Source organism: Vidua chalybeata, chromosome 6, assembly GCF_026979565.1.
Source record: "Vidua chalybeata isolate OUT-0048 chromosome 6, bVidCha1 merged haplotype, whole genome shotgun sequence".
NCBI classification, from domain to species: domain Eukaryota; kingdom Metazoa; phylum Chordata; class Aves; order Passeriformes; family Viduidae; genus Vidua; species Vidua chalybeata.
Genome location: NC_071535.1, coordinates 43,939,743 through 43,966,810, shown reverse-complemented (window position 1 = coordinate 43,966,810; position 27,068 = coordinate 43,939,743). Strand labels below are relative to the sequence as shown.

The 27,068-nt window shown below is 38.7% G+C and overlaps 1 protein-coding gene across 2 annotated transcripts in view; it reads right to left on the bottom strand.

Annotated features, from left to right (window-relative positions):
- Positions 1 to 1,294: 1,294 nt before the first annotated feature.
- The window catches only part of SLC1A2 (solute carrier family 1 member 2), an 87,991-nt gene continuing 62,217 nt past the window's right edge, over positions 1,295 to 27,068 (bottom strand). Inside the window, exons 7-11 of one of the 2 annotated variants that reach the window (XM_053945500.1) lie at positions 25,062 to 25,295; positions 23,337 to 23,531; positions 19,608 to 19,742; positions 13,911 to 14,142; positions 1,295 to 10,437 (exon numbers count right to left, since the gene is read on the bottom strand). In XM_053945500.1, coding sequence (XP_053801475.1) covers positions 10,363 to 10,437; positions 13,911 to 14,142; positions 19,608 to 19,742; positions 23,337 to 23,531; positions 25,062 to 25,295 — 871 coding nt within the window. In that variant the 3' untranslated portion in view covers positions 1,295 to 10,362. Of the gene's footprint in view, positions 10,438 to 10,555; positions 12,652 to 13,910; positions 14,143 to 19,607; positions 19,743 to 23,336; positions 23,532 to 25,061; positions 25,296 to 27,068 lie in introns of those variants that run through there. The other variant, XM_053945501.1, reaches the window with a different exon arrangement.

The following is a 27,068-nucleotide window of genomic DNA, read 5'->3' as shown; positions in this document are numbered from 1 at the left end:
TCCTGTAGAGAGGAACACATTCCAGACACAAACACACTCCTGAAATAATCTTTTTCTCTAAGGCTATGAACATGGAGAAAAGGGGAACCAGGAGCTTGCACGGGCTTAGAGAATTAGCCATTGGGGTTTTTATTTTCAGAAAGGTCAGCTTCATGCAATTGCAGTACTGATTCCTGCATGGGTTGGTTATTTTAAGTCATTTTGCAGAAACATTGCTTCAAAAAAAGCAACGTACACACGTTGGCATCAAGCTTTTAATTTTAAACTTTTATTCTGATGTGTAACAGAAGAACAGACAGATTCCTTTTATGGAAGGAATTTGAATGTACAGAGTGCACATGAAGTATGTGCATGATGGGCATCCTGCAAAAACTTGAGCAAGGAATTTTATATTAGCAGAATGCATTTATTAACAACACTTGTTGATGAGGCCAGATCAAGACATTTTTGCTCCGATATCAAAATGGCAGCAGATAGATTTATTTTTTCAGTAAATCAGATTTACTTTTTGCCCAAAGATTCTGCTAGCACCACATCAGGACTAAGTTCGTTATTGACTCAGAGGGCAGACTGCCAGCTGAGGCACTGCCAAAGCCACTTCCTGACATGCCTGGATTTCTTTGGAAATTTCTCAAGTGGATGATTAAAAAGAAATAAGGGTTGTGCACACTGTTAGTCCTCAGAGCCGAGGTTTCGGTTGTGCCTTTATCACAAACCGGTAGCTGTGCTATTTCCGTAGCACCTGCTATTCCGAGCATGCATAAACATTGGAGCTTTCTCTCCATACTTGGCAACTGCCACTCCACTGGGCCATGGGTCACTCCATGAGATCTCTTAATTTATGTGTTAAATACTGTTGATTTCTTTATAAAGAACTCCAGAAGTTCCGCTAAAGGCTTTATTATTTTTTTTAGAAAGGCTATGAATAAAAGATTTATTTTTTAGCAGCCAGGGGAGGGAAGTAGGTTTCTAAAGCAACTGCAGCCATTGATTTGTGTCCTCCTACTCTTCTAACGTCTTTTCACTTCTCTAGGCTTCATTGCCAAGAACTGAAGTTTGTGAATCCTGGCCTTTGTGGAAAATGAGCTCATTTGCAGCCAGCATCCTGGAATATTTAGAGGGTAAAGCGAGGGGTGAGATCTATTACTCTTTGGCAAAGTCAGGTCCATCTTCTACCCTGTATGGAGTTCTCAGAACAGGCAGCCTCTCTCATCAGACCACTTTATCTAAACTCCTACACAAAGCATTCCCATATTGAGCCCAGGCTGAAATGAAAACTCAGAGATGTAAGCCATGAAAATTATGAATCAACATTTATTAATGATATGTACATAAGAGGTACAACACTTAGTGAAATATTATATTCATGACTATTTCCAGTATAGAAAGAATATCTAGTTTGTTTTATACATGGAAGTTACAGAAATCAGTTCACTCTGTAAGAAAGCAAATGAGTAACAATCCTTGTAAGGAGGAAAGGATCTGAACTACAAAAATAGAATCAGTCTACAGGGCATTCCAGCTACAATATACAAGAACAGAGCCCAGGATTGTGAGAAATTTTACCATCTGCATTTATTAATTTCTAAACAAACTGTGCTATAGATACTGTACAGTATGTAATTTCAAAATCTCAGGAACTTTCTGAGTGTAAAGACCAACTTTATCCCTCTTCTTTTTAATCCTTTTTACAATAGAACATCTCAAAACATTCCAGTTCATGCCTGGTCACCTTAAAGAAGGGGCAAGGGATGATGAGCAGGCAGCACAGAGTACTCCAGTGTGCAATTCATCCTGAAGCATTATAATGGGACTAACCAAGCAGGATAGTTTCTGTGCTTTGGGGCCTAATTTTTATTTCTTTCTGCCTAGAGGGGATGATTATATTTATAAGATCCAGGTCCAGAGTATCTAGGAATGAATCATCTTCCTGTTGCTGCAAGGTTCTATTTTCTCATAGATCGGAACTGTAGCTCTGATTTCAGAAGATTTTTGCCACTGACTATATAGTTGATCTGTCTTTTTTATGACTAGACATACTTTTGTAAATAACAGCCTGTACAACAACTACAGTAGCTTTAGAAGCAGTGAGTTTGGCATTTATTTTCCAATAAATGCTAATATCCCTTTTTAACAATGAAAGAAACAGTGCCCCTTTGCCCATGAGTATTCATCTTTCTCAGAGACTGTTCCTGCTAGGGGGATGAAGCAGAGGTTCCTACTTGGACTGCTCAGGCACTCTGGAGAGAACTGGCAGCCCCTTGCTGCCTGCAGGCTTGCCCAGTCACAACAGGCACTGCCCTGCTTTCCTGGCATCTGTGGTCAAGGAGTAACTGGAAGTGACTCAGAGGGATCCTGTGATGCCGTGAGTGACTAAGGGCTGAATGATGCACAGAGACAAAAGCAGCTCAGGCATCCAACAGGAATGCAGTTAGATGGACTTCCCCTCATTCACTGTACCAATTTAAATGGTGACTTACTAAGATTCTGATCATAAAGAGTCCAAACATTTGAAGCAAACAAGAAGAAAATAAAACAGAAACTTATAATTCCAGGTGAACATTAATTCTTTATGTCATAACAAGTATATTCACCAGGCAGCAAATCTATGCTAGGATCACTTTCACTCACTGCCAGGGAACTACACACATGCAGCTTCTAACACACACCATACTGGTTAGATATTGAAAACCAAAATTAACATATTTACAATGATCTGGCTGCAGTCATGATTCTGAATGTTATTAAAACTGAGTACTCCATAAGAGACAGATAAAGTAGTTACTAAGCTGTGGAATCTAATCAGTTGAACGGTCAAAAAGAAACAAACCCAGATACAAATGAAAAAGAGAAAGTCGAACAACATTTTAAAACAGAGTCTAATTTTCTGCTATAGCTCAACACACAGAAACCAATTAAATTAATTTAAAGCACAGTTACACATACTCTATACACCATTTCACTGAAATTACGTGTTGATAGCTACATTATCTACACTAAGTGCAGAGAGGCACTGGACATCATGCTTCAACAAAATGTCAAAACTGGTATCAATAAGGTTTTACAGCTATTAGTAACTCAGCACTTTTCTACCTGCAATTCCTATTAAGTTAATACCTGTTACATCTGATTTAAAATACAATATAGATCAAAATACAAGGGTATATCAACACACTTCCTACATATATATCTACTAGAAACTTAGGGTCCAAAACCTCAGCAGAATAACATGGCCCCACAGATTTCTGAATAGCTGAAGAGATACCCAGTATCAGTCACACTGGGACAGCAGTCCTTCCTATTCAATGTTTTCTTTTGTTTTGAAGTACAGTCAAAGAGCTAGTAGGCCATAGAGGATTTTTTGTTTGTTATGTAATTGTTATGAATATTTATATTATTTTATTTTTATTCCTCTAGAAATATTTGTTTATTAATTAAGTTGAAATTATTATAGCCACAACCTTAATGCCAACAGGTATTTGCCTAATGGGAAGAAATTACCAAAATGAGAAGTAACTGTCATTTGGGTTGAAAAATATAGTGGTTATTCTCTTAAAAATACTTAAGAAAACAGGAGGTATTTGTATGGATGCTACCCACTTACATTGGTCTCATGGTGGTTCTGTTGGTCCTTTTTCAAGAAGGCAAAATTAGGTGGCAAAATCCTGAACTTTTTCCACAGGCTGAACTCACACACACTGTATTATAGCAAGATGGATGGGGTCTGACAACTTTTTTTTTTTTTTTGCCTACCCAGGTCTATTTTCTATAAACTGCATTCTGAGACAGTCAGTTATACATTAACAGGTCCTAAGGAAGAACTGCAGGATTTGGCAAAGGTAATATCAGGAAAAATTATAAAAGTGAGGGACAATTGCCCAAGACAGTCAATCTAGAAGATTGCTCAGATTATTATAGTATTGTTCCATGATGAACTGCAGCATTTAAGGACATCTTGAAATTCCTATTTGCTTCTTGCATTTTGTGCTTTGTCCATAATTCATCACCAAACATAACACAAAAATATTTCATTGGTCCTAAATGTCATAAGAAAACTGATTTTGTTCTAAGGTATATATCACCTTTAAAGGATTATTCCCCTACCTAGTATGATCCCCTAGAAAACATTCTAAGAAAATACTTGTGTGTCTGTAAATTACAGATACTAGGTAATTTAATTCAGTCTACACTGTAGTTTCTAGAGAACAAGTACAAACCCCTAAAACCTGTGCTATTCTTAACTAAATCAGTGTTGAGCACACAATATTTAACACTATAAATACATATTCAGCTTTTTCTGATGCATTCTACAAGCAAGAGTTCATACCAGATCATAGGAAATAAGATATATTTAAGAAAGGAGCAGGATATATTGGATGGAAGTGTATGCAGTTGTCTTTAAGTAGGAAGGACAACCTGTAATACACAAGAACTCACAAGTCCATGAAAAACGCCAACATGGAAATGTTATAATCTACAATACTGACTGCAAAATCAACATGAAAGCACAATTTACTTACAGTCTTTGAAAAACTATAGAAAAAATGAATGGAAAAGAATGACACAAAAATTCCAGCAGACTACACTATTTATGTACAAAGCAATATTCAGGTACAAGACAATCCAGGTTGTGTGATGCTGTCTGACAGCTTCCCTTTGTGCAATGGTGTGTGCCACAGAGCATCATTAAAAACAGTGGCAGGACTCCTGAATGTTGAGTAGAAGACTAGAAGGACTGGATGCTCTAGCATTGATCAACATTGGCTCTGCAGCAGGATGGAGTTAGAAATGAAAGGAGATCAAAGGTTGGGTTAAGTGAGAAACCTCACAAGTCTTCCTGTCTCCCCAAATCTTGCTTGGTTGCTCTTGGTTATTTCCATCCTGGACTAGTAGAGACCTACTCAGTGGCTCAGTCATGTGCTCTAGGCTTTTCCAATGTTTGTAACCTGGCTTTTTTGTAAGACTCATAGTTGCAACTGCATAACCACTTTATCTCTTACATTTATATCAACTGTTAGTGGGAAGTCACTGGGTTTCCCCTAAACAGGAGAAGATGTCTCTGGGATGGTGGGCACCTGTGAGGGACAATTCCTCGGAACCTTGTGCCAGGGAGGCCACTCAAAAGAGAAGTAAAATAATTACCAGGACCTGGACTTCAGCAGCGGTTTGACTCATTCATAGCAGCAGATTTCCACTGAACATAAAGTATGACCAGGAGGAAGAACTGAGGGAGGCACCTACTGTAGAGCCTGTAGCAGGCACTGCTGCTGGGGGCTTCTCCAGGAGTCCTGCCTCAGGTCTGTGCGTCGTCTGGGGGGAGACACAGCCTTGGTGCCCATGGGGGAAGAAAGACTGATGACTTTGGAAGGAAAATGCACCAAATACATTGTTTCAGGAAAATCATGAGCAAGAATACAACATTTTCAAAAACAGTGTGGCAAAGCTGAACAATTAATTTACAGCCTGACTGCCTTCTTTGACACTTCACTACTGTAAATCCTTTCTTTGTTATTTTTACTGCTTGAAACTACACTCTCTATACCATTCTTTAGACAAAGGAAACTGGGTAAATCTTTTCCTTTCAAAGTCACCAATATTATTGGAGAGAAGAAAATAAGTCATCTTTCCAAGAATGCTTTCTGCTGGGAACAGGAGCTTCTACATAATCTTATATGGTGAATTATAGCTGACGTGAACTGTCCCAATGGACTATAACACCTATAATAATGACTAATATGAAAAATATCTTAATTGCGGCCTTAAAAGTCACAGTAATAAAATCAAGATAGTCTTCAGGCTCATAAGAGAATAATATTACAGTACATTTTTATAAAGTGCTCTTATTTATCCTTCTGTAAATTAATTCAAATGCAGCAATAAAAAGAGCTGAATGGAAATTAGAAAGATGAGAAACAGTTATACCTTTATGTCTCCACAAAAGGATTCTTCTGAGCTTGGTACTAAAGTTCAGAGCCTTTTGAAAGATAAAAAGAGAAGTGAATGTTAGAGGGGAGGTTTAATATTGCCTATAGTTATGGGGATTTGTGCGACTGCTCCTGTGTTGCTACAACAAGGCTGCAATAACACAAGTGAAGGCAAGAAAGCAAAGAAAATCCAGGCAAGTCACCAGAATAAATTTGTTTACATGCTGATGCCTCAACTTCTCAGATGAACAGTCTGCTCTTCTGTGTGTCTACTGCTGGAAAACTAGTGACCCTGGGAGTGATGGAAAACACATTAGAAATTGATATTACTCCTACTTTAAAAAGTGGCATAAAGTCTGGAATTCCATGTGCTTTGAGAAAGAAATGGAGATCAACTATATCTCAGAAAAAAACATGGGAAAAATCTGTAATGAGAATGATCCTTATTTTTGTGTTGAGTTTAAATTCAGTGCTGGACTTGTAGCACTGAAATGATTAGGTATAAAAGAAGTATCTTGGCAGAAAGCTTTTGGATGTGAGAATCAACTTCATTGTAAATAGCAGACAAAGACTATTCCCTAGGATGGGATTGTGAAATGTCTTATAACTTAACAAAGACACGAAGGGACTTGATTTTTCCTGGAACATTGTGACTCCCACAGATTTCAGTGGGGCTTTCACGTAGTCAAAGCATCGCAGGTACAGCTTTTAATACTGCAAACAGTTTTTCAAAGACATAATGAGTTTCTCACCAATTTAAATGGAAAGAGCACATCTTGTAATAGGGACCAAGTGGCTTTTGCCCTACCTGTTTGAAGAATCTTTGTGTATAAGACCCACACACATTTCTTAAAAGGCTGGTGCAGACATTGTTTTCCAAGGGAAGCAATAAAAAGGAAGTCAAGTGGCAAAGTGCTCCACCTCTCCTGCAGTTCTAACTTACAGCATGCTTTACTTTCAATGAACAGATACTATGAGAATACTGACCCAGCATCAGCAGCAAATGCATGAAGCGAATGTGTAAGCATATATGTCACTTAGCATGCAATGAACTGAGTCTTTGCCTGGTCTAAACTCTTCCATGTGCCAATGTGCTGCCAGCAATCCAAAGGCCAAAGGATATCACAGTTGCACAGACAAAGGTGGGGGGAACTGACAAGAGCAGCAAATGCAGAAAACAATGTCAATATGAACTACACAGAAACCAAATGACTTTTCACTGAGCTTTTTCTTTAACTTTGCCACTCCAGCACTGTAAGCAGATAGAAAAAATTTGCCAGATGCAAATTAATGCATTGAGACGCCTAGTGAAAGTAAAAGGAGGCTGGCCAGTAACCAGCAGTGCCTGCTGAAATGTGAACCTTGGATTAGCTGAAGTGGATGGTCCCTGGGTTATTTTCTGTTTATTTAGTTAAGTAGCAACCCAACCTCGTGGAATGAGCACATCGAGAAATGAAAGCCAAGAGTGAGTTACATTTTCCCACATAAATGGAAAGCTTTTTGATGATTTAATATAGTGCTGCACTGGAGTAACACTACATTAAATATTCAGTCAGGCTACAAGCAGAGGAATATATGAAACCCAACATTTCTCCTTCTCCCACATCCACATTTAAATAGAGAAATACTGTCATAATTATATTGTGAAAAATCCCTGAGTTACTGTATCTACAGAATTACCACTTTAAAATCACAGTCTGCTATTCTAATCCTATCAAAAGATCCAAATTTATCCTCCCAATTGTGGGTGGGGTTTCTCTAGCACTGCATTCCTTCCTTCCCTAGTCTCCATCCAACGAAGCACTCTTCAAAGGGCATTACATCCCAAGTGGATAACTGTAAGCATATTCTAAGTGTTTCTCAATATGTAATTTTGTGGAGCTGCCTAGTCACATGTTGCTGACATTCCTGTTTGTTTCCAACTGCTAAACAGTTTCAAATGACAGCTAAAAGTATATGGACCAATTTTCTAAAGCTACTTTCAATGCAAGTAATCAGTGTGGCTGCTCCTAAGAAACTGCTGTGGTGAAGAGGACAAAAAATCATCTATTAATGGGTGAGCTGTGCCATGAAACAGCTCAAGAATGCTGGATATAAATCAGGGTAAATGCTGTGTGTTCATTCTTGGACATTACCACTCGAGTGACAGCAAATTTCACTTGATGAAAGCCAGCACCCTCAGAGTAAGGAACTTTTACAGTACCTACACACCATCCCAGGTACATTTCTGGCCCATAACTCAGTGAATGCTACTTGGGAAGCAATAGCTAGACAGAGGTTAACTCTGGACATGCCAATAGCAATGCCTGAAGAAAAGAGAATACAAACTGCCTGCCACTTCTCTGAATAATCTACAATTCCATCCTTCACAAAAAAAAAACCCAAAAAACCCCCCCCAAAAAAAAATTAAATCCTCAAGATCCGTCAGGGAAAGGCCTTCCCCTCTAATACATGTTAGAGGCCTACAGAATTCACAGTGGTTCAATATGCCATTTTGCTTAGGATTTGCTTGGCCATGGCATTCAAGTGATGACAAGAATACAGTGGTAAGAAAAATATTCCACAATAAATGCTTAAATGAGGCATACTCTGACAATGGACTTGATCTTGCACATCATTAATCATGCAAGTAGCCTTGGCTGGCAGTGTGCAGTTTCAGATATATTTATATGAATGCAGATGAACAAAAGCAATTATATTTTTACTTTAATAGCTTCTACAGAGCCAAATAACACTCTACAGTAAAACACATTATTCCCCTTTAAACCCATGACAGCTCTGAGCATAGACACTGAATGGCCTATTTCCATAAATGTTTGAACTCTGTTTCTTGCCACTTTTAAGTTCACCATATGCTCACATTATGATTCATTCTGAAAACTTCTGAGAGCTCCCCCCAAAATTGCACAAAGCTTGTTCTGTGAGAAGAACCTTCCAAGACCATGTGGCTCAGCTTTGCTATGGAACATTGCTAACAGTATAATGGTATTTACCAGTATCTTAAAATTGCTAAGTATTAACAAGCACCGTTAAAAAAATTTCACAAGGTGTTTATTCTCACGGCAATTTCTTCTGACAGGTTGAGTCAGATATAGTATGTTGATCAAACACTGTCTCATTAACTCAGATGCCACGTCCTCAAAGAAACATTTCTCTGACATGAGAGAGTTATATACTTATTACTCTGCAAAAGAGACAGAGATGTAATTCAACATACTGGCCTAAATCCTGAAATTCTGGTTTCATTTTCATTCAGTCCTAACCCTGGACAAATTCTCTTAACTTCATATGGAATTTGGTTTAGCAATGAATTCAGGATTTAGCCACTCTTTGAAACATGACATACTTGAAAGATGGCTTTCACTTCATAGCAAATGCTACTGATGATCACATTCAAAAATTCTGTAAGAGTAGTGGATTCAGAACTTGTCTGCAGGTCATTATCAAGTACCCAATCATGGCATCCATAATCAATCTTAGTAGTACCTTACTTGAGTATCTCAACCATGGGAGAAACCCCTCTGACATCAGTGGAGTAGGGTGAATAGCAAGGTACCACCTACTTTGATTAAAAATGGCACAACTGAGTCCATGGTTTTCTGTATTTTGCACGTCAGCCATAGATTTTAGTGAAGGAACTACTACCCCCGTAATTATACTGCCTTGTATTGTATGATGCATTGTGGTCACAAAGCAGCACAGCCCCAGCATAAAGACTGCACCTGCCCTGGGACATCTGATAAAAACACACCACATGCAAATACAAATTGAAGGTCTTCTCTTGATGCTAAGTTTTAGTTGTACTGATCTAACAAAATGTCTGGGACAATTTATTGACTTCTATGCATTAATCCTGCCCCCAGATCTAAGCTCAGTTTAAAATACAACTAGGCACAAAAATACAGTGCTTGTTATTATCAAAACAAATGGAAATCTTTACGGATGTTTTCAAAAGGTATTTTAGCCATACAGTGATAAATGGATCAGGTATGCCACAAGAGTCACCAAAACACTTGAAGGCTTACGTGGTGTTATGTTTCTCTTGTATCTTTGACCCTGAGTCCCTGTAGTGAACTGTACTGGCACTTTGATCTTCCCATTTTGCAGCATTTACATTCTCTGTGTCTTGAATGAAAGGGGAAGTGGGTGAGAGCGCATTGCACTGCATGGAGCATTCTCCAGGTGCATCATCCAAACAGTAACACAAGGGAGACAGATGGCTATGGATCATTGCTTGGCAAAGACACTACAATGACCTGATGAGATCTTTGCGAAGTTTCAGTTACAAAATTAAGCAGAAACTGTAGATGTTAAATAGGGAAAAAAAAAAAAAAAAAAAAGAAAAAGAAAAAAAAAAGAGATATCTTCTTAATCATGGTATCTTCTGCCACAAGATAGCTTCAGGACTTATTAAGGATGCAGCTAGGAATCTCTTCACTTAGTTTTCCTGTTTCCAAGACTCTTCTTCAACAACATTGAAGTCTGCAGATTTGCCATTGGTTGCCAGTGTTACCTGCAAGTAATTATCATCAACAAGCAACTTAAAGGCTAAGGCACTTTGACAAGAAAAGTAATGAGTTTTATATGGAAGATTATGATATTTACAGGAATTACATACACTGTCAATTATTTTATAAGTAAAATGTATTTATTCAGAATTCACAACACTCTCAAATAGTGAGACTCCTGTTCATTTATTTATTATAATGACTAGAAAACATCAATAGTAGAAAAATGTTCCACATTTTCTTAACCTTCGCTGCAGTTTTGGGGTTTTTTTTTAATAAATATGTCAGATTCTACCCCTTTCTGTCTTGTGTAGATTTCTCTGGATTATGTCAAAAACAGGGTTTTTTTTTTAATGTAGAAAATAGTATTTTTTTCAGTGGAATTCCTTAGCAAAGCTGCATATCTGATGCAACAAGAAAAATGTGCAAGGCCAGAATAATCACAGATGTGTATCGATACAAACTCACCTACAATTACACCACCTTTAAAGAAATGGAAGAATAGACATGTTGTGAAAGTATTGTTCATCATACCACTATAACAATGTAGTGAATGATTTTGACTACAGTCCAATTAAAAATTCATAGTAATGCTAAACTGGTCTCACATGATGTACAGCAAACCTCACTCTTTCCTGTAAAGATATATGCTGGAATTTTTAGGTTTTAGGTATGGTAAAAGACCTATAGAGATCTACCAACTCACTGAACACTGGACAATATGTTCCATTCCAGAGACCAGTATAAATGAACCTGCGTTTCAAGAAAGAATCTCCAGCCAAATGACTTTAAAAAATCAAAAATCAAAAAGGTAAAATGTCAATTTAATTTACAAAAGTGATGTAGATCTTGATAAAGTGAGAGAATCTTTCATTTAATTCTAAATGGATGCTTACTTTTTCCTAACTTACCTTGTAAGTTAACATCTTCAGCTTCAAATGAAAACTTAAAGACAGAGCTGAAATTCCCCATGCTGGATAAACAGGATGCATGGAAGCATTGGGACATGGAAACATGACAAAATGCACTGATTTTTGAAACAAAGTCAAGCTTTTTCTTAGATAATTGGAAGGGGAAAACATGCAAGTACAGGAATGAACAGCTTATTCAGAAATGAAGATCACACAGAGTCAACGTGAAATATGATAATAAAAAAATACAAAAATATCATGCAATAACAACCACTCTAACCCCATACAAAGGTAAGCTACCTATTAATTATGTACATTGACCATGCAAAATTATAAACTACTGGTGTTATACATGGAATATATTACAGAAAGTAAATAGAAAGGGCATGCTAGTAGATTAGCTTTTCCATATCCTGACCAGAGTTGCAGTAAGCTTTTCAACCCACCAGTGCATTGGACAGGATGAAGAGATGACTTTTCAAATTTAACAGCTGGCTTTTCAAAGCCCCAGATCCTACTCTCTGTTGCCTTTGCAAGTCTAACACTTGGGAGTTGTAGACCACTTCAACATGATCCAAACACTTTGCAAGTGCCAGCATTTATTCATAGCTCATCAATTAGGTCACAACAACACATCCTTTTAGCAGCTTGCAGACAGACAAGAGAAGTGACCTGCTCAAAGTCAGTCTTGTGCTCAATCCAGTAAAGCCTGGCTCTTTTCATGAGTTTAAAAGTGCAAACTGAGACTGTAAGCAGAGCAAATCTAAAACAATTAAAAAGAGCAAACATTTCTCGGTCAAAAAACCACTGGTCTCAAATTTGAATTAAAGGGTGTGCTAGGGATGACACACGGCACCATTAATCCATGGTTTTGAGGCAAGCTATTGCCTCAGTTGAGGGAAATGATATGAGAAACTGAAGGAGAAAAAAAGTGCAGCAAGTATTGATTTATTTAACAGGCTACTACTTTTTGACTTGACTTGGATTTCTCTGCAAATCTGAGAAACTGGGAGCAGATAAAACTATCAGTATTCAGTTCTGTAAACATAATCTTAAACCCAGCATTGTCTATTTAACTTATAAACAGTTTTCAAAAAATTCCAGAAGTTATCCAAAAAGTGTGCGTGTGCACATGCTCTTTATCTTTCTTTCCAGAGAGTATCTTTTTTCTTCAAATTTTAATCTCTTGTATCCTTGCCTTTTTTGAGAAATATAAATTAATGACAATTTTCAATTTTGTGTAAGCATGTATTCTCTTTCCATTTCAGATCTTATTTTTTAATTTTTCCAAATGGAGAAAGAGTGAGTCTGAAGAGAAAGGGGAGAACCATGTCAGAAAAAATATGATTTTTAAAAAAATCACTTCATCAAAACCTTGAAAAAAAAAAAAAAAAAAAAATTAAAGATAAGATGAATGCTGTTTGTTTTTTTCCGTGAATTCAATATTAATTTTCCCCCTGAAAATTCAGGTTTGGCCTGCATTTTCAGGAAGTAAGCATTAGGAAAAAAAATCATTCTAAAGAACATTTCCAGCCAGGCTAGAGACAAGTGAAAATGACAGTATAGGATTATATTTTCCTTATAAATGGTGATCTGCTAATGAACATAGTGCAGTCATTCACAGCTAGATACTGGCTCAGTTGCGGCAACTGGAAGGTACAAGAGAATCTATTTGGATAAATGGCTAAGGTAGGCTGATTAGTAAACACAATGTCTCAAAGACAGCGTTCAGCATCAGAATGGAGCATTAATAAAAGAAAAAAAAAAAAAAAAGACTGTGAAATTAGAAAAAAAGACTATGAAATTAGAAGTTCCACCTTGTTTTACTTTCTTTTCTCCCCCTTTTCAAAAGCTCTCTTGGATTTTGAACAGCTCCATCCCAGTGGTGGGTTCTTAGTGAACTTTTAACCACTAGCCTCCCAAGCTGTCTTCGCATTCAACTGGTGCGGTTGCTCAAGCGCACTTCACTCTGATCAAGACATCATTATTAGTATTAATAATGCATGTTAGTTACAGCAAGGGTTACAGAGGGGAGAGAGTGTTTGTGCCTTAGTGTTTCGGGAAGGAACGCTGACAGAAGAGAAGCAGAAGCTGCTGTGTGAGTGCAGGAGCATTCTCATGCTAAAGCGCATTCAACGTGTCGACCTCTGAACAGCGTATCATGAAGGCAGTCAGCAAGTGACAACACCTGCATCTGAATTGCAGCCATCCTTCATTTGGGTTGGCAATTAAGTTCTCTGTTGCCACAGAAAATAAAGTAAATGTCCATAGAAGGTGATGCCATATTCTCTGTGTCTTGGCATATTCCATAATACGCTGCATCTTGCCTTTTGATATGTAAACAAAGTACATGATTTTTTCCCATCAAATTACAAGTTTTAAGAAGAGTGCAAAAAACCATCTTTTGAACTGCTCAAACACATTCAAAATGTCTGGGGTTCATGGACCTTGTTGTCACATTGTTATTTGCAGAACGATTTGAAAAATACATGCAGGTTAAAAAATAAGATAAAATAAAGCATGCAGTGCTATATACATGTCTCAATATCCATAAATGTGAAAGGTACCTTGCACTCATCTACCATGACTGAGTTGTGAGCTGCAAAAACACATTGGTTTGAGTTGTTTTCCCTATGATTTTTCATGTCATCATAGATTGACTGAGTCTTGGTCATTTCAATATCTTCATGCCCTTTATGATGGGAATCAATGATGTCAAGTTCTGCCTTGGAAAGGTGGTAGACAATGCCAGCACCAAAAGAATCCCCCACTACATTGACTGACGTTCTCATCCGGTCCCTACAAAAGAAGGAAAAGGCAGAGGCTGAATGGCATGAGAGGAAGAAAAAGTAGGGCATGGCAGCCCTATTTATGGTACAGTTACTGCATTTGTTTTGGGAAGCTTAAGGTATCTTTTGAACAGAGAGATGGGAGGAGATTTCAAGGGAAATGGAAGAAGTCTGCTTTCCCAGCGGACTTGTTCAGACAGGGAGGATGTTCAAACTCCCATGTCCGAGCTGCTTATTCTCATGGAGTTCAGCAAAAAATGTATGCTAGATCATATCCAAACTGCAAAGCTGTGCTTTACTGAGATCCCCCATGCCTGCTTCTGGAGCTGGAGGTTTCTATATCAGGGTGCCAGGCTCACACCCCTGCCCTTTGTTTAATCTGAATTTATCAGAGCACTGAACTTAATGCAGGCAGAGAAAAGGATTTTGGTTTTGATGAACCGTTCTCATTTCCAGTTTGAATTAACAAAGGCCTCTCCCTTTACTCTTAGTGAGCCAACTATGGGGAACAAAAATGCCTGAAATATCTCCATAATGCTTAGGCTACTGAAGCTCCTCTCCTGGCACCATCTTTACAGATGGCCATCTGTTGATGTGGCAGCATGCCCACTCACACTACGTGTGCCAGAGCTTGGCCTATGAGCAACCCAAATATAGGTCATGGCCTACAAAATTATGAGCCTGTGACAGCATTTCACTAACGAGTGCCCCTTGTTGTAGGAGGGTGCCAACAGAGGCTAACCTGCTTCATTACAAAGAAATATGTTTTTTGGCACTTTCTGGACAGGATGCCATTAAACAGACATATCACCTTTCTCCTGTCTTGTCTTTAGTGTGGCTCTATCTGACAACAGTGAAGTCACAGTTGTGGATTTTCCCTGACTTCAGAATTCTGCCCCAAACCTGACCAAAAGTCTGCAAAAATGGGAGCTGGCTTCTGCTATCTTTCCTGCTGCAGCACACATGTTAAAATCATTTACAATCTCATTTGTCTCTTCATAACTGCACTGAATATAAAACTCCTAAAAACCTTCTGACCAAGGGTTGCAAATTAAACCAACTGAAAGCAACCGAGTCTAGCTCTGCCAAATAGGTCAGCGAAGTCATTACACTGATTAATTCTCAGAAGTATATTCATGAAGGTTCATTTACACAAAAATGGCCAGGTTGAACAGTGTGGACATTTGCCAAGGGACAAAAGCTAGCATGTAAGACCTCATTTCCCAAGACAGTGATTAATTTCAAAACAAACTCTCTAGTATTTCTAGTACTAGATTTGTGTGACATCTCCTTTTTCTGTAGAAGACTGAAAACATCTAATATATAAAGCCTCAACTGGTAAACATTCATTATTCATGTTTATTCATGACCATATAAGCATTTGAGCCCATTTTAACATCTTTGCTCTACACATTGCTAAGTCTTCCTTTCTCAGCTGTGGAATAATAGTCCCATTCAAGTTTCTCCTCTCCCTCTCAACATTATTATGCTTACATATTTACAGCCTTTGTGGTGTAATATCTTTGCTGAAGCAGTTAATTTTCTTTTTTTTTTTTTTTTTTTTGGCTTCAAAAGAATACCCAGAAGGGGAAAACCTCTACAGTAATTCCCCCAAGAAACAAACCAACAACCAAGGGGATGAAAATGTCCTTCCACTTTTGCTTCATGCAAATCAAATCCTTTATGTGGTTCTCATCCAATGCCTGTGAAGACTATTTTAAACCTGGTCAGATGGTAGAATAGGAAAATAAGACTTTCTGGTGTGATTTCTAATTAAGACTATAAAATACACTGAACCTGGCAATACAACTCTACAAAAAGAGCACCTATTTAATTTTTTTGCATGAGTGGTATTAAATTTTGAAAGGATTCACTGATGCCAGATGACAGAGGGATAGTTTAGCATGCCAAAAACCCAAGGTGGAGAGAATACATAAATATAATTCAAATTCTGAAAGGGTCATTTGAGGAGATGCTCCAGGTCATGCACACATACTACTAGCCGCGAGATAAAGCAATACAAACTGCACACTGTGCTACACTGTGCGATCTGAAGGAAAGAAGGAAGTTCCTTACAACAGAAACTGCAATGTCTCAGCTGTCAGGAATCAACAGCAAAGTGCCACTGACCTCTTTTGGGGCAAAGAACACCCTGAGAAGAACAAAGACAATTGTACGTACTCTTTTGTTAAAACGAACCAACCAATTAATTCCAGGCAAGTGGGATGATGTAAACAAAACAAACATAGGAAAGTTGCAGTCTAGTCCCTATTCATAACATGCAGACTTCAACTGGGTCTGAATACTCTGGATCTAGATCTAAGCCAAGGCTTAGATCAGAGTCAGAATATTCAGACCCAGAGTCAGAACTGAAGCAATCTTCTTCTGAGTTACTGAATGAAGGTTTAAGTACCGGATCAGCTGCCCAAGCTCATTTTCTCTAATTCCTCTCTCTTTGCTGCAAAATACCACTAATCTGGTACCACTGATACTTGCTAAGCTTGTCAGCTCACATCTGGAGAGTACTCAGTTTGTGGCTCAAGCAAAATAAGCTCATTTTATTCCATCTGTTGGCATACAATTAGTTTCCTATTAAATGTCACTGCTGTGTTGTGTTTGGTTTTAAACTGCAAGAGAGACTGTAAGAGGTGTGAAATCCTGGGAAACTTGCCTGGTTGAAAGAGCTTACACTGGGTATACATGCATGGGAGGAAGAAAAATTGAACAACCTAATAGATACTGCAGAGGCTTGAGAAAAAATCAATATGGAAATCTTTCATCTCCAGTTTGAAAGAGAGAGCGCCATGTCTAAGGATTTGACATAGAGTGATATTTGTGTTACACAATGACCAAATAATGCAAAACTGGTTTTGGTAAGACCACAATTTCAGATGGTGGTAGTACTGTAGAATCAGCTGATGTTCTGATACTTGTTTTTATCAAAAATAATGAAAAACTCAGAGTAGAATATTTTTAAACCTTTTTTTATCTGAAATGGTAATGTTATTGAAGGAATGTTCTAAATATTTGCATATGGCTGTTTGCATTTACTCATGGGTTCTACAAAAGTGGGTGGAGTTGGGTCTTAAATATTTTATTAACTTTCTCTTCTACATTCTGTTAGAATTACTGCTGTAACATTATTTAATGTTTGTTGGTAAAGAAAATGTGTTTTTATGACATTTCATTTCAGATATTCTTGAGGTCTGGTTTGTGTGTGTAAAAGCTTACTCAGAAGTTGGCCTGTGTGCCTTTTCTTAATATAGCAATATCAGCAGCATCATTTTTCATAGTTCATTAGATCATTATGGCTACCACAACACAGCCACTGGATGGTGGAAAATGAAGCTACTAGTTGTTGAACACAGATTAATAAGTACAGCACTTTCACCAACAAACAGCATCTTGACTTTGCAGCACCAGTGGCATGACACAGACCTTTTCACCTTTTCTTTTATCTCTTTTCCTTTTACCTCTCAGTTCTGAATCATGCTGCACTGGCACTGCTGATCAGTAGGCCATGAGGACCCAAACCCAACCATTCAGGCTGAAAGTTCTCTTGCCTTCCATTTATTTTGGATAGATATCCTGAAGTATTTCTTTCAGAATTCCTATCCTTCCTCTTCCTACATTCATCATGGCTACAGTTCCACAGTACAGAAGTTTTTATTTCCTAAGCAAGGTTAGATTAGCCAGTGGGGACAATGCTGCTGAAATGCATCACTCACTAGTAGATCAGAACTGCTGATAAACTTACAGCTCTGAGGCTTGCTAGTGTAGGCAGAGCTTCTCAGTCCACAGGAATATTTTTAAAAATACATTTCCCTAAAAAAAACAAACAAACCACAGGCTCCTTTTGCACATCCTCCTACCAGCTGCAGAAACCTACCTATTTGCCTTACTTGGAGAGCAAAGAAAAACAGATATTTAAAGTATATTTTTATATTTTTTTCTCTCCTTCTTCCAGCTGCAGATTCCTATACCACTTTCCTGTTTTCAGCTATGACATCATAAATATAATAAACCCACTGAATATCACATCCTTCCCTATGCCTGCACCTTCTCATTTCACCATTCTCCATCATGACATCATGATATTCAGTTATATATAAATAATCTAAGTCAAGTTTTCCCTTTGCCTCCTCAAGCTGTGAATTCCTTTTTCTTTCTTCCCTGAAGCAGAAATCAGAGCTACATGTTATCCTTCAAAATTCTTAGTGACAGTTAGACCATGCCAAAATACATGTCAGAGGATTGATTTAGTTCTTGAATTCTTCTCAATAAGCCAAGAGATAATGACAGAAAATTAAACTTCTATTTTATCTGCACATGAACATTCTCAACTCTGCTATTTCTTCTTGCATAATTTTAGTTGCGTATCTGGAACCAAAAGTTACCAGAAGCAGGCAGCTGAGGCTGCTAGTGTAGGAGAAAACACATAAATAGTAAGTTACATTTATGTCTCCCTTTCTGTGCACCACAGCTGGAACAACAAAAACAAATGTCTCTACTACTTCAAAGGATATTATGGGAGAGCTGGCTGTTGACCAGAATAAACCACAATATACTGTGCTGCAGCAGTACAGGACAATGTAGAAGTGTCTCTAGAGGCCAGTACAACTTAAGGGCTACTGAGTCTCTTTCAGCTCTGCACAGGTGACAGAAGGATATCCCAGCAGTCAAATGACAGCAAAAGAAAGGATGTGGCCTGGCATACCCTCTGTCTGTATTTACAGCTTCTGTATTCAAGTGTTGAAGACCAACAGCCTCAGAAAACAATATGTGGGTTAGCTGTTTCTTGCTGGAGGACCTACAATGGCACTGGAGGACTTTGATCACAAGTTCTTGGAAATTAAAGCCATTCTTTCTAGTCTGAATGATCTGTCAGTAAAATGAAACTAGTGAATTACCTTCTTTATTTCAGTTTTCATTCTTATTTGTCTTTGGTCTTTGTCCTGCCCTGGAACAGGCTCTTTGTAAAGGTATTTTACTTTCTTATATACAAAAATAAACCAACTTTCCCCCCTACAAGTATAAAACATTTGATACTACAAATGCCCACATCACTCTATAACCTGCTGGCAACATCTTGATGGAACTTGCATTTTCAGTATTCATCCTTCATTTTAGACCAGAACTATAACAAACGGAAATACAAAAGCAGAGATTAGAAAACTGCTCTTGAGTGATGGAAAAGCATCATTAGGAACAAGATAATATACAAGTATGAGCTTGCAAGTGTGCCAAGAACACCCTTGGCTCACGGAACCTGACTTCAGTAGCTCTGTAACAGTTTGTAACAGCTGAGATGCTGCTTTCAGTGTCTCCTACTTCACTGAATAGCCCATTTCCTCCTTTGATTTATCTAGAGAGGAGAAACTTACAGTTCTTTAACACCAGTGGCTGTAAAGCACTGTGGACAAACATTACTTCACTACCTTTTCTGCACTGAGCAGTGGAGTCAGCACAACTTACAAAAGCCAGTCAACAGCAACAAGCAAACTGATGTCCTGGGTAGGGAGACCCACTGCAGTCAGGATCAGCAGCATAGTGACAAGGCCCGCGCTGGGAATGCTGGCAGCTCCAACACTTGCAAGGGTGGCAGTCAAACTGCAAAACCAAAAATCAAAGGGGAGTATCAGGAAGAGAACACACACTTTACTTGCATACTCGTGTGACCATTAGGAAGGTCACATTTTTAATGTGTTCTTCCCATAAAACACAACTATATGATAAATCAAGGTAAGCTCTGGTCATATTTTTCTTTCTTGTGTTTCTCTAGAAGTATTTATTAGGGGAGGCCAGATCTATGGGGTTTGTTTCAAGAGTTGGAAGAGGGCTGCCTGCAAGCTAGTTATGACATTCAAATCTGTGTTCTGGTGTTTTCTAAACTTGATAAACTCATCCAGGGTTTTGAATCCTGAGTTTTTGACCATCCCAACATGCCAAGTTTAGTGACTACAGGTTGAATTTTCAGGTTGATTCATTTCTGTTTATTTATGTTACCTGAAGACTGAATTGTGAGTTAAAGGCTGAGAGAAAGCAGTTATTATTAAATACAGAAGAATAAGTCTGGTATCCAAAACTCCCAAAATACAAGCCAGTGGTCTAACAATCACCCTAGATGAAAAAGCAACATTTATCTGATTGTTTCATAAATCCAAACCTGTGTTTGTTTTTGCCTCGTATATTTTGATGAAGATCAGCAGAGTGAATGTCTGAGCTTCAAATGTTTGTAAAAATACAACATGGATCATAACAAATATCAACATAATTGGGCAGTCTTATAAAGAATGGAAAATAAATTTGCCAGAGAACAAGTCAAGGAGAGAAAAACAGGGAAGAGGAGAGGGAGAAGCAGAGGGAGAGGAGGAGGGAAAATAAAAAGGAAAGCAGGTGAGAGGGACCAATTTGATTTTTGTTTATGCCACAACATATGCTATACATGAGGTGAAAAAGTATTACAGGGGCTGTACACATGTTGAGAGCCCTAACACATGCCAGGTGTTAGGGAGGCAGAAAATGGAGGGACGCTCTGTCTCTAGGGGGACTTCACCGGGCAGCCAGCCAGGGCAGAGAGAAGTTCCACAACTGGGCTGCCCAGGAATAAAAGCTGGGCAATGGGGCTGTGGGTGGAGCCTTAGCACACGAAAGCATGAACTGTGCCATAGTGAGTGCCATTTCCTTTGGGTTTCCTGGAGGGACCCAGGCTCACTCCACCACTCATAGCCAACAAATCTGAAAGTGCTTCCAATACAGAAGCAGGGGGGAGCAGACTCTAGAGGAAATACTTGCCCATTAGCCCTAGAACTCATCTGTGAGGATGTTAGCCTGATTTAGAGCTGCCAGATGCTGTCTGGCTGGGTCTGACCCAGGCTGCAGTGTGTTTGTCAGGTGTCTGGGTTAGAATGCAGCCTAGCTCACTAAACACCCAAATAGGTCCAGCAGATGTGCAGGCAGGATGCTCTGCTCTGCTGTCAGGCTTTGCACGTGATGCCAGATCCTCAGGCACTTCCAGCCTAAACTGGTAAGGGATTCCTTCCAAGCTCTGTGAGGAAATGCTCCTGCCTGCCTTTTCACAGCAGCACTTAGAAACCTGGAGGGGAATGAAGCTAGCACTGTTCAGAACTAAACAGAACCTGTCTTAGCTACCAAGATCACCCTTTCCCAAAGAACACAGAAAATCAGAGGAATTAAATGACCAGTATGAAGTAACTAAGGCTGGTCAAAGGCTAATTAAGTCTTTATGAGGTTATGTCTGGGTCATTTGAATATTGTCAGTATCACAAAGTGCATATTCCAGACAAAACCTAATAATCTTTCCTTCATTTGTATTGTCATCTCAAGAGATAGTTCTTGTCATATTGCTGTAGCAAAAATGCATGAAGAGGAAAACCAGTGGTTTTACAAATTGACCAAAGTTGCTCCCTGCTTTGTAAATGTCAGTCACAAAGTTGGATACACCAGCCTTGAAATTGTGAGGTCAGGAAGAGCCAATTGCTCAATCCCTCAGAGGAAGTGAAGATGAGTAACTCAGGTTCAAGCCTACCAAATCTCCTGGACAACAGCAGATTCCTGAGTTGAATTTCCCTGGTCTCAATTTAGTTTAATATGTGGAATCTCTGAAATGACTGTTTCCAGTTTTAGGAACAAATATGGATCATGCAGGTCTAGCATCTGCCTTCATTAGAAGCAGCCCTGAAAACCTTTTACAAACTTGGCTTTATTATTTCAGGAGTTAGGGCAGGAAGTAAATGAATGGAAAATGTGGAACTAGTATAGCTGGGCAAGAAACATAGAATTAGACATCCCTTTGCAGGAGTTTCTTTAGTGTTAAAAAGGCTTAATAAAAGAAAACTGTGTGGGTGAAAATGACAGGAAGAAGACAAACTTGGCAGCCTTGACTTGTGGTTTCCATTTTAACTATTCAAAATGTTAGATCTGCTGTCTTCATCAAGTTAAAACTCCCTTACAGTAAACAGTCTTCAATCACTCTTATCCTTTTTTAATGGGTACTTTCTTTTGTTCTTACAGATGCTCAGCTTTCTTCTGGCTAAGAAAATTTGATATGAAAAGACTACAGTTAATATTTACTGGGTTAGCGATAAAAGCTCTGGGAGTATCCAGATCATGCCACAATCAATCTCACCCTCAGGGTGGGCTATTCTCAGTTCATTATTTTTTTCCTGTTCACCAAAGTCACAGAAAAAGTACAGGCAAATATAAACACATAGAAAGATTTTTAGGTATATTTTTTTCTTCTAGTGTATATAAACAGATATATTCTAGAAAGTGATTGGCCCGTACATGAGTTGTAGCATACCCCTAAACTAAAAAAAAAAAGGTATTTCTTTGGACAGAGAATGCTTTATATTACAATTTACATTGTTTTGTGTGGTGGTTTTGGCTGAAGTAGAGTTAATTTCCTTCACAGTGGCTGGTAGGGGGCTGTGTTTTGGATTTGTGCTGATTGGTAATACAGAGATGTTTTTGTTATTGCTGAGCAGAGCTCACACGGAGCCAAGGCCTTTTCTGCTTCTTGTACAGCCACAGTGGTGAGGGAGCTGAGGGTACAGAGGAGGAGACACAGCTGGGACAGGTGGCCCCAGCTGACCAAAGGGTTATTCCACACTACATGTGTGTGGAATCATCAGTGCATAAAGTGGGAAGAGGAAGGAGAAAAGGGGAGTTTGGAGTGATTTCCTTTGACTTCCCAAGTGACTGTCATGTGTGGTGGGGCCCTGCTCTCCTGGAGGTGGTGAGCACCTGCTCACCTGTGGGAGGTAGTGGATTAACTCCTTAGTTTTCTTTGTTTGTGGGCACTGCTTCTGCTTTTCCTATTGAACAATTGCTTTCTCAACCCATGAGTTTTCCTTTACCCTTGTGATTCTCTCCCCAATCTTACTGGTGAGGGAGTGAGCGAGTGGCTATGTGGGGTTTGGTATCTGCCCGGGATTAAAGAATGACAATTGTGAACTGCAGAAGTGTAGAAAACCACCAGCATGCACTATGACTGCAAATGATAGAAAACACACCACCAGAGAGCCAGGACCCATATATAAAACATTCATTTGCATATCATTATTAGAAATCCATGGATTTCATACTGAATCCAACTGAGACGACTCAGCTACCGAGAAGACATCCAACCCAAAGCATTCACATTTTACAGTCTGTAGAAACAAAGGACTCTTTTGAACTGACCTCACAGTAACTATCTGGCCTCCATCCAGGTCAATTCCATTCATCTGTGCTATGAAGATGGCAGCCACAGCTTCATAAAGGGCAGTTCCATCCATGTTAATAGTTGCTCCAACAGGAAGAACGAACCTTGTTACACGCTTATCAATACCAAGATTTTCTTCAAGACATCGGAATGTGACAGGTAATGTTCCAGCACTAGGGAGAGAAAGCAAAAAACACAAAGACATAATTAAAATAAATGTAACACATACACATAAGGGAACAAAATCAGAAATTTCAATACCGCTTTACTACCATTGTTTACATTTTCTACTTCCACTTTCTACTTTTCCAATTCTGAATCACAATTCAAGCCTTTTTTACACAATTTTAAAATTAGGCCTACATTTAGCTGGAAGTGGGACTGAGGCCAAGACATGAACGTGGCTTGATGTAGGATGAAAACTCTTGGCCAGACCAGTTCTCCTATAATCCAACATTGTTTATCACAGAGCACAGAATTACTGAGGTAGGAGTGTATCTCTGAAGGTCACCCATCCCGACCACCTTGCTCAAGGCATGGGCAGCTAGGGCAGGTTTCCCACATTTCCCAGGATTGTGGCCAGACAGGTTTAGTGTATCTCCAGGGATGGAGACTCCACAACTCCTCTGGGTAACCTGTGCCAGCATTCATGCACTGTTGCAGTAAATCACGGCAAAAAGAGTTTTCTTGTGTTCAGATGGTACTTCCTGTGCTTCACTTTGTGCCCACTCCCTCTCTTCCAGTCACTGGGCACCACTGAAAATGGGCATCACTTCATCTTCTTGGCATGTCCCATCAGATATTTATGCACATCAGTGAGGTCCCCCAGAGACTCTCTCTCGTTCATCGAGAACGAAGAGGGAGAAGCTGTTCAGCAGCTTGGATTGACCCAAAGAAACAGCTGAATTACAGTTCTTTCAAGGCATTCTTCAGATCAAGAATGCTCAGTTTTCTGGTGGTCCATTTTGAACTATGTTTTTTTTGTTTTCACCTTTTTAATTAAAATGGAAGATTAAATTATCTTCAGAAACAAAACACTGATTGAAGGAAAACACTTCTAAATATGGTATTTAGACATTTTCAGCTCAAGATCTACTGAGTGCTCCAACGCAAGACACCAATTTTTGATTTTTAAAAAATTATTACTGAGAGTTTTGTTACTTACAGACTTTTCTGAGTCTGTTCTGTGCATTGACAAGTCTAAAATGCTCAGCTTTTCACTGAAGTCCAATTATTTTGCCAAAATTGATTAAAATACAAACTGAGAGGTTTTTTCCCTTTCTTTTGTGAAACCTAAGAATGTTTGTTTTTTCTTTCTTGAATGCAATGAGACTGGTCTTAACATGCTGTCAAAATAAATAGAATTATCACTTTCCCCAGTTGAAGAAACAAGCACAGAATTAACACAATTTGCACAAGTAATTAGGCAAATATCAGAAAAGAAGATAAAAGAAGAAAGAAAAGAAAACAAAAAAGTAAGTCTCCCAGATGTCTGCAGGTCTCTGTAGAGATACAGCCTGTCTAGAGAATCCTGAAGGCAAGTGGTATTTTGATTTATTTAAACATGGTTGTATTAAAAATAGTTTTCATTCAATAGCATAAAATGATTTGGCAGTGAAGGTTAGAACAGCAGATGTACCATGTCTAAAAAGCAGGTAATAATTTGCTAAAAAAGAAAGCACGCTGGTATTTCTCAGGTGTACCTGGAAGCTGTGCCTAGTGCTGTGATCCATGCCTGGAAAATCCCAGCAAGGAACGAAAATGGGCTTTTCCTTGTTATCACAAAGTAAAGCAGAGGCAGGAAGATCCCTCCATGGATGACAAGACCCACAATCACAGTGACCATATACATGCCAAGTTGTCTAGCAACTACTTCTAAGTCCTTGATTGCAATGATTTTTCCACAGATGAGGCAAGCAATACCCAATGGTGAATACCTAGAGAAAGAAAACAAGCATAGACAGAACTCATCTTGGCAGTGCAGTCATAAAAATTGTGCTGAACAAATACAGACTGGAGAAGAGTAGGGACCTCTCAGGCTCAACAGTGAGGTGCATGTCAAGAATTGATGGAAATTCAAGGGATAGTTTTCACATTATTTTTAAAAATAATGGCCATCTCCAGCAAATTCCCCATCTACTTCATTTTCCATCCTATCAAATAGAATATGCCTTTCCTGAATAGTTCTCAATCCTAAAATAACATTGTACAAGAATATGATAATGTTACACAGGCTAGTATCATTACAAAGAATGGTGCAGATTTGTTCTTCAAATGTAACTTTTACACCCAATTTTTACATGGTTTCAGGGGGTTGCATTACTTACTTCAGTTAAACTATTTGTTGAAATGAATTGTTTATATCTTGAAGGCTGAAAATATTTCCACTATGTTCTTTCAATAATTCAGACAAGTGCTTTTTAATTTATGGATTCATCATTAATTATGTACTTTTGTTACTTAGGGTAGGGTTTTTGTCTCCTCAATCATTAGAACAATACAAAGGAAACTGACTTTCAGAATAAAAGTGCTTCCTGGCTTTTGTTGGAATATATCATGGTTTCTCAAGCAACGTGCCCAAGGCCTGGAAGCCTTCAATCACTTCAAATGCAAGGCCAGCTGTTATACCAGTTATCATAAAATGCCACGTTTCAATGAACTTGACAAAATGCAGTTCTTACAGAGAGTTACATGTTGTCAGAGCCAGATGTCTGTTTTGTTTTATGCTTGTGTAGCAATGCCATGCTCCTGAGAGTCTCTAGGTGCCACAGGAGTTGCAGATGTCTGTCTGAGCAATCATAAACCAAACAGAATGTAACTCTGCATAAGGAAGTGCTTTTTTCTTTATAAACACACTAAAATCCCCTTGCTTCTGGCCTCGACAAATCTTTAAAAATTCGAAACAGAGATGAACAAAAGGAATTCCCAACATCAATTTCCTTTTTTTTTTAATGAGAGGAGAAATAAAAATCTGCATAGGGAAGTGCTTTTTTCTTTATAAACACACTAAAATCCCCTTGCTTCTGGCCTCGACAAATCTTTAAAAATTCGAAACAGAGATGAACAAAAGGAATTCCCAACATCAATTTCCTTTTTTTTTAATGAGAGGAGAAATAAAAATCACATTAATAAAAATAAATCTTTACAGTGAATTTCTTGAAACTTGAAAGATTTCCTGCTGTTGCAACACTGAGTACTAGAGAACGTTTATACTGTAGGCAGGGTATTATGGTCTACCAAATGGTGCTAAGTAAGATAAATTCTAGCACCTGGAGGGTTATGGGGGTATAGTAACCATCTCTCTATCAAGTGGAGATTGAATAAATATTGAAAGCTTTGTGAATGAAAACAGCTTTGGTTTTATGCAGCAAGATCATCTACAGAAAAGCAGAAGCATAACAGGAATGCAAGGTCATTGCTTCAAGTTCTTTCTGTTATTCTGCACATTCCCACACTGTTGTTACTGTCTGCATCACTCTGGCCTAACAGTGTCCCTCTGAAACACTGATGGTGCTGACGACTCGTGCTTCAGGCACCCTGCTCCCCTTCCTATACACTAAGTCCATCGAGCTCTAGAGAAGAGGGCAGCCTTGGAACTCAAGAAATCACTCCCAGGGACACCAGAGAACCCCAGGTAGCAATGAGCCACAATATGTGTGTTATGTTGGAGTGGCTATTTCTGCTCTCAAAGACCTAGGAAACACACTAGT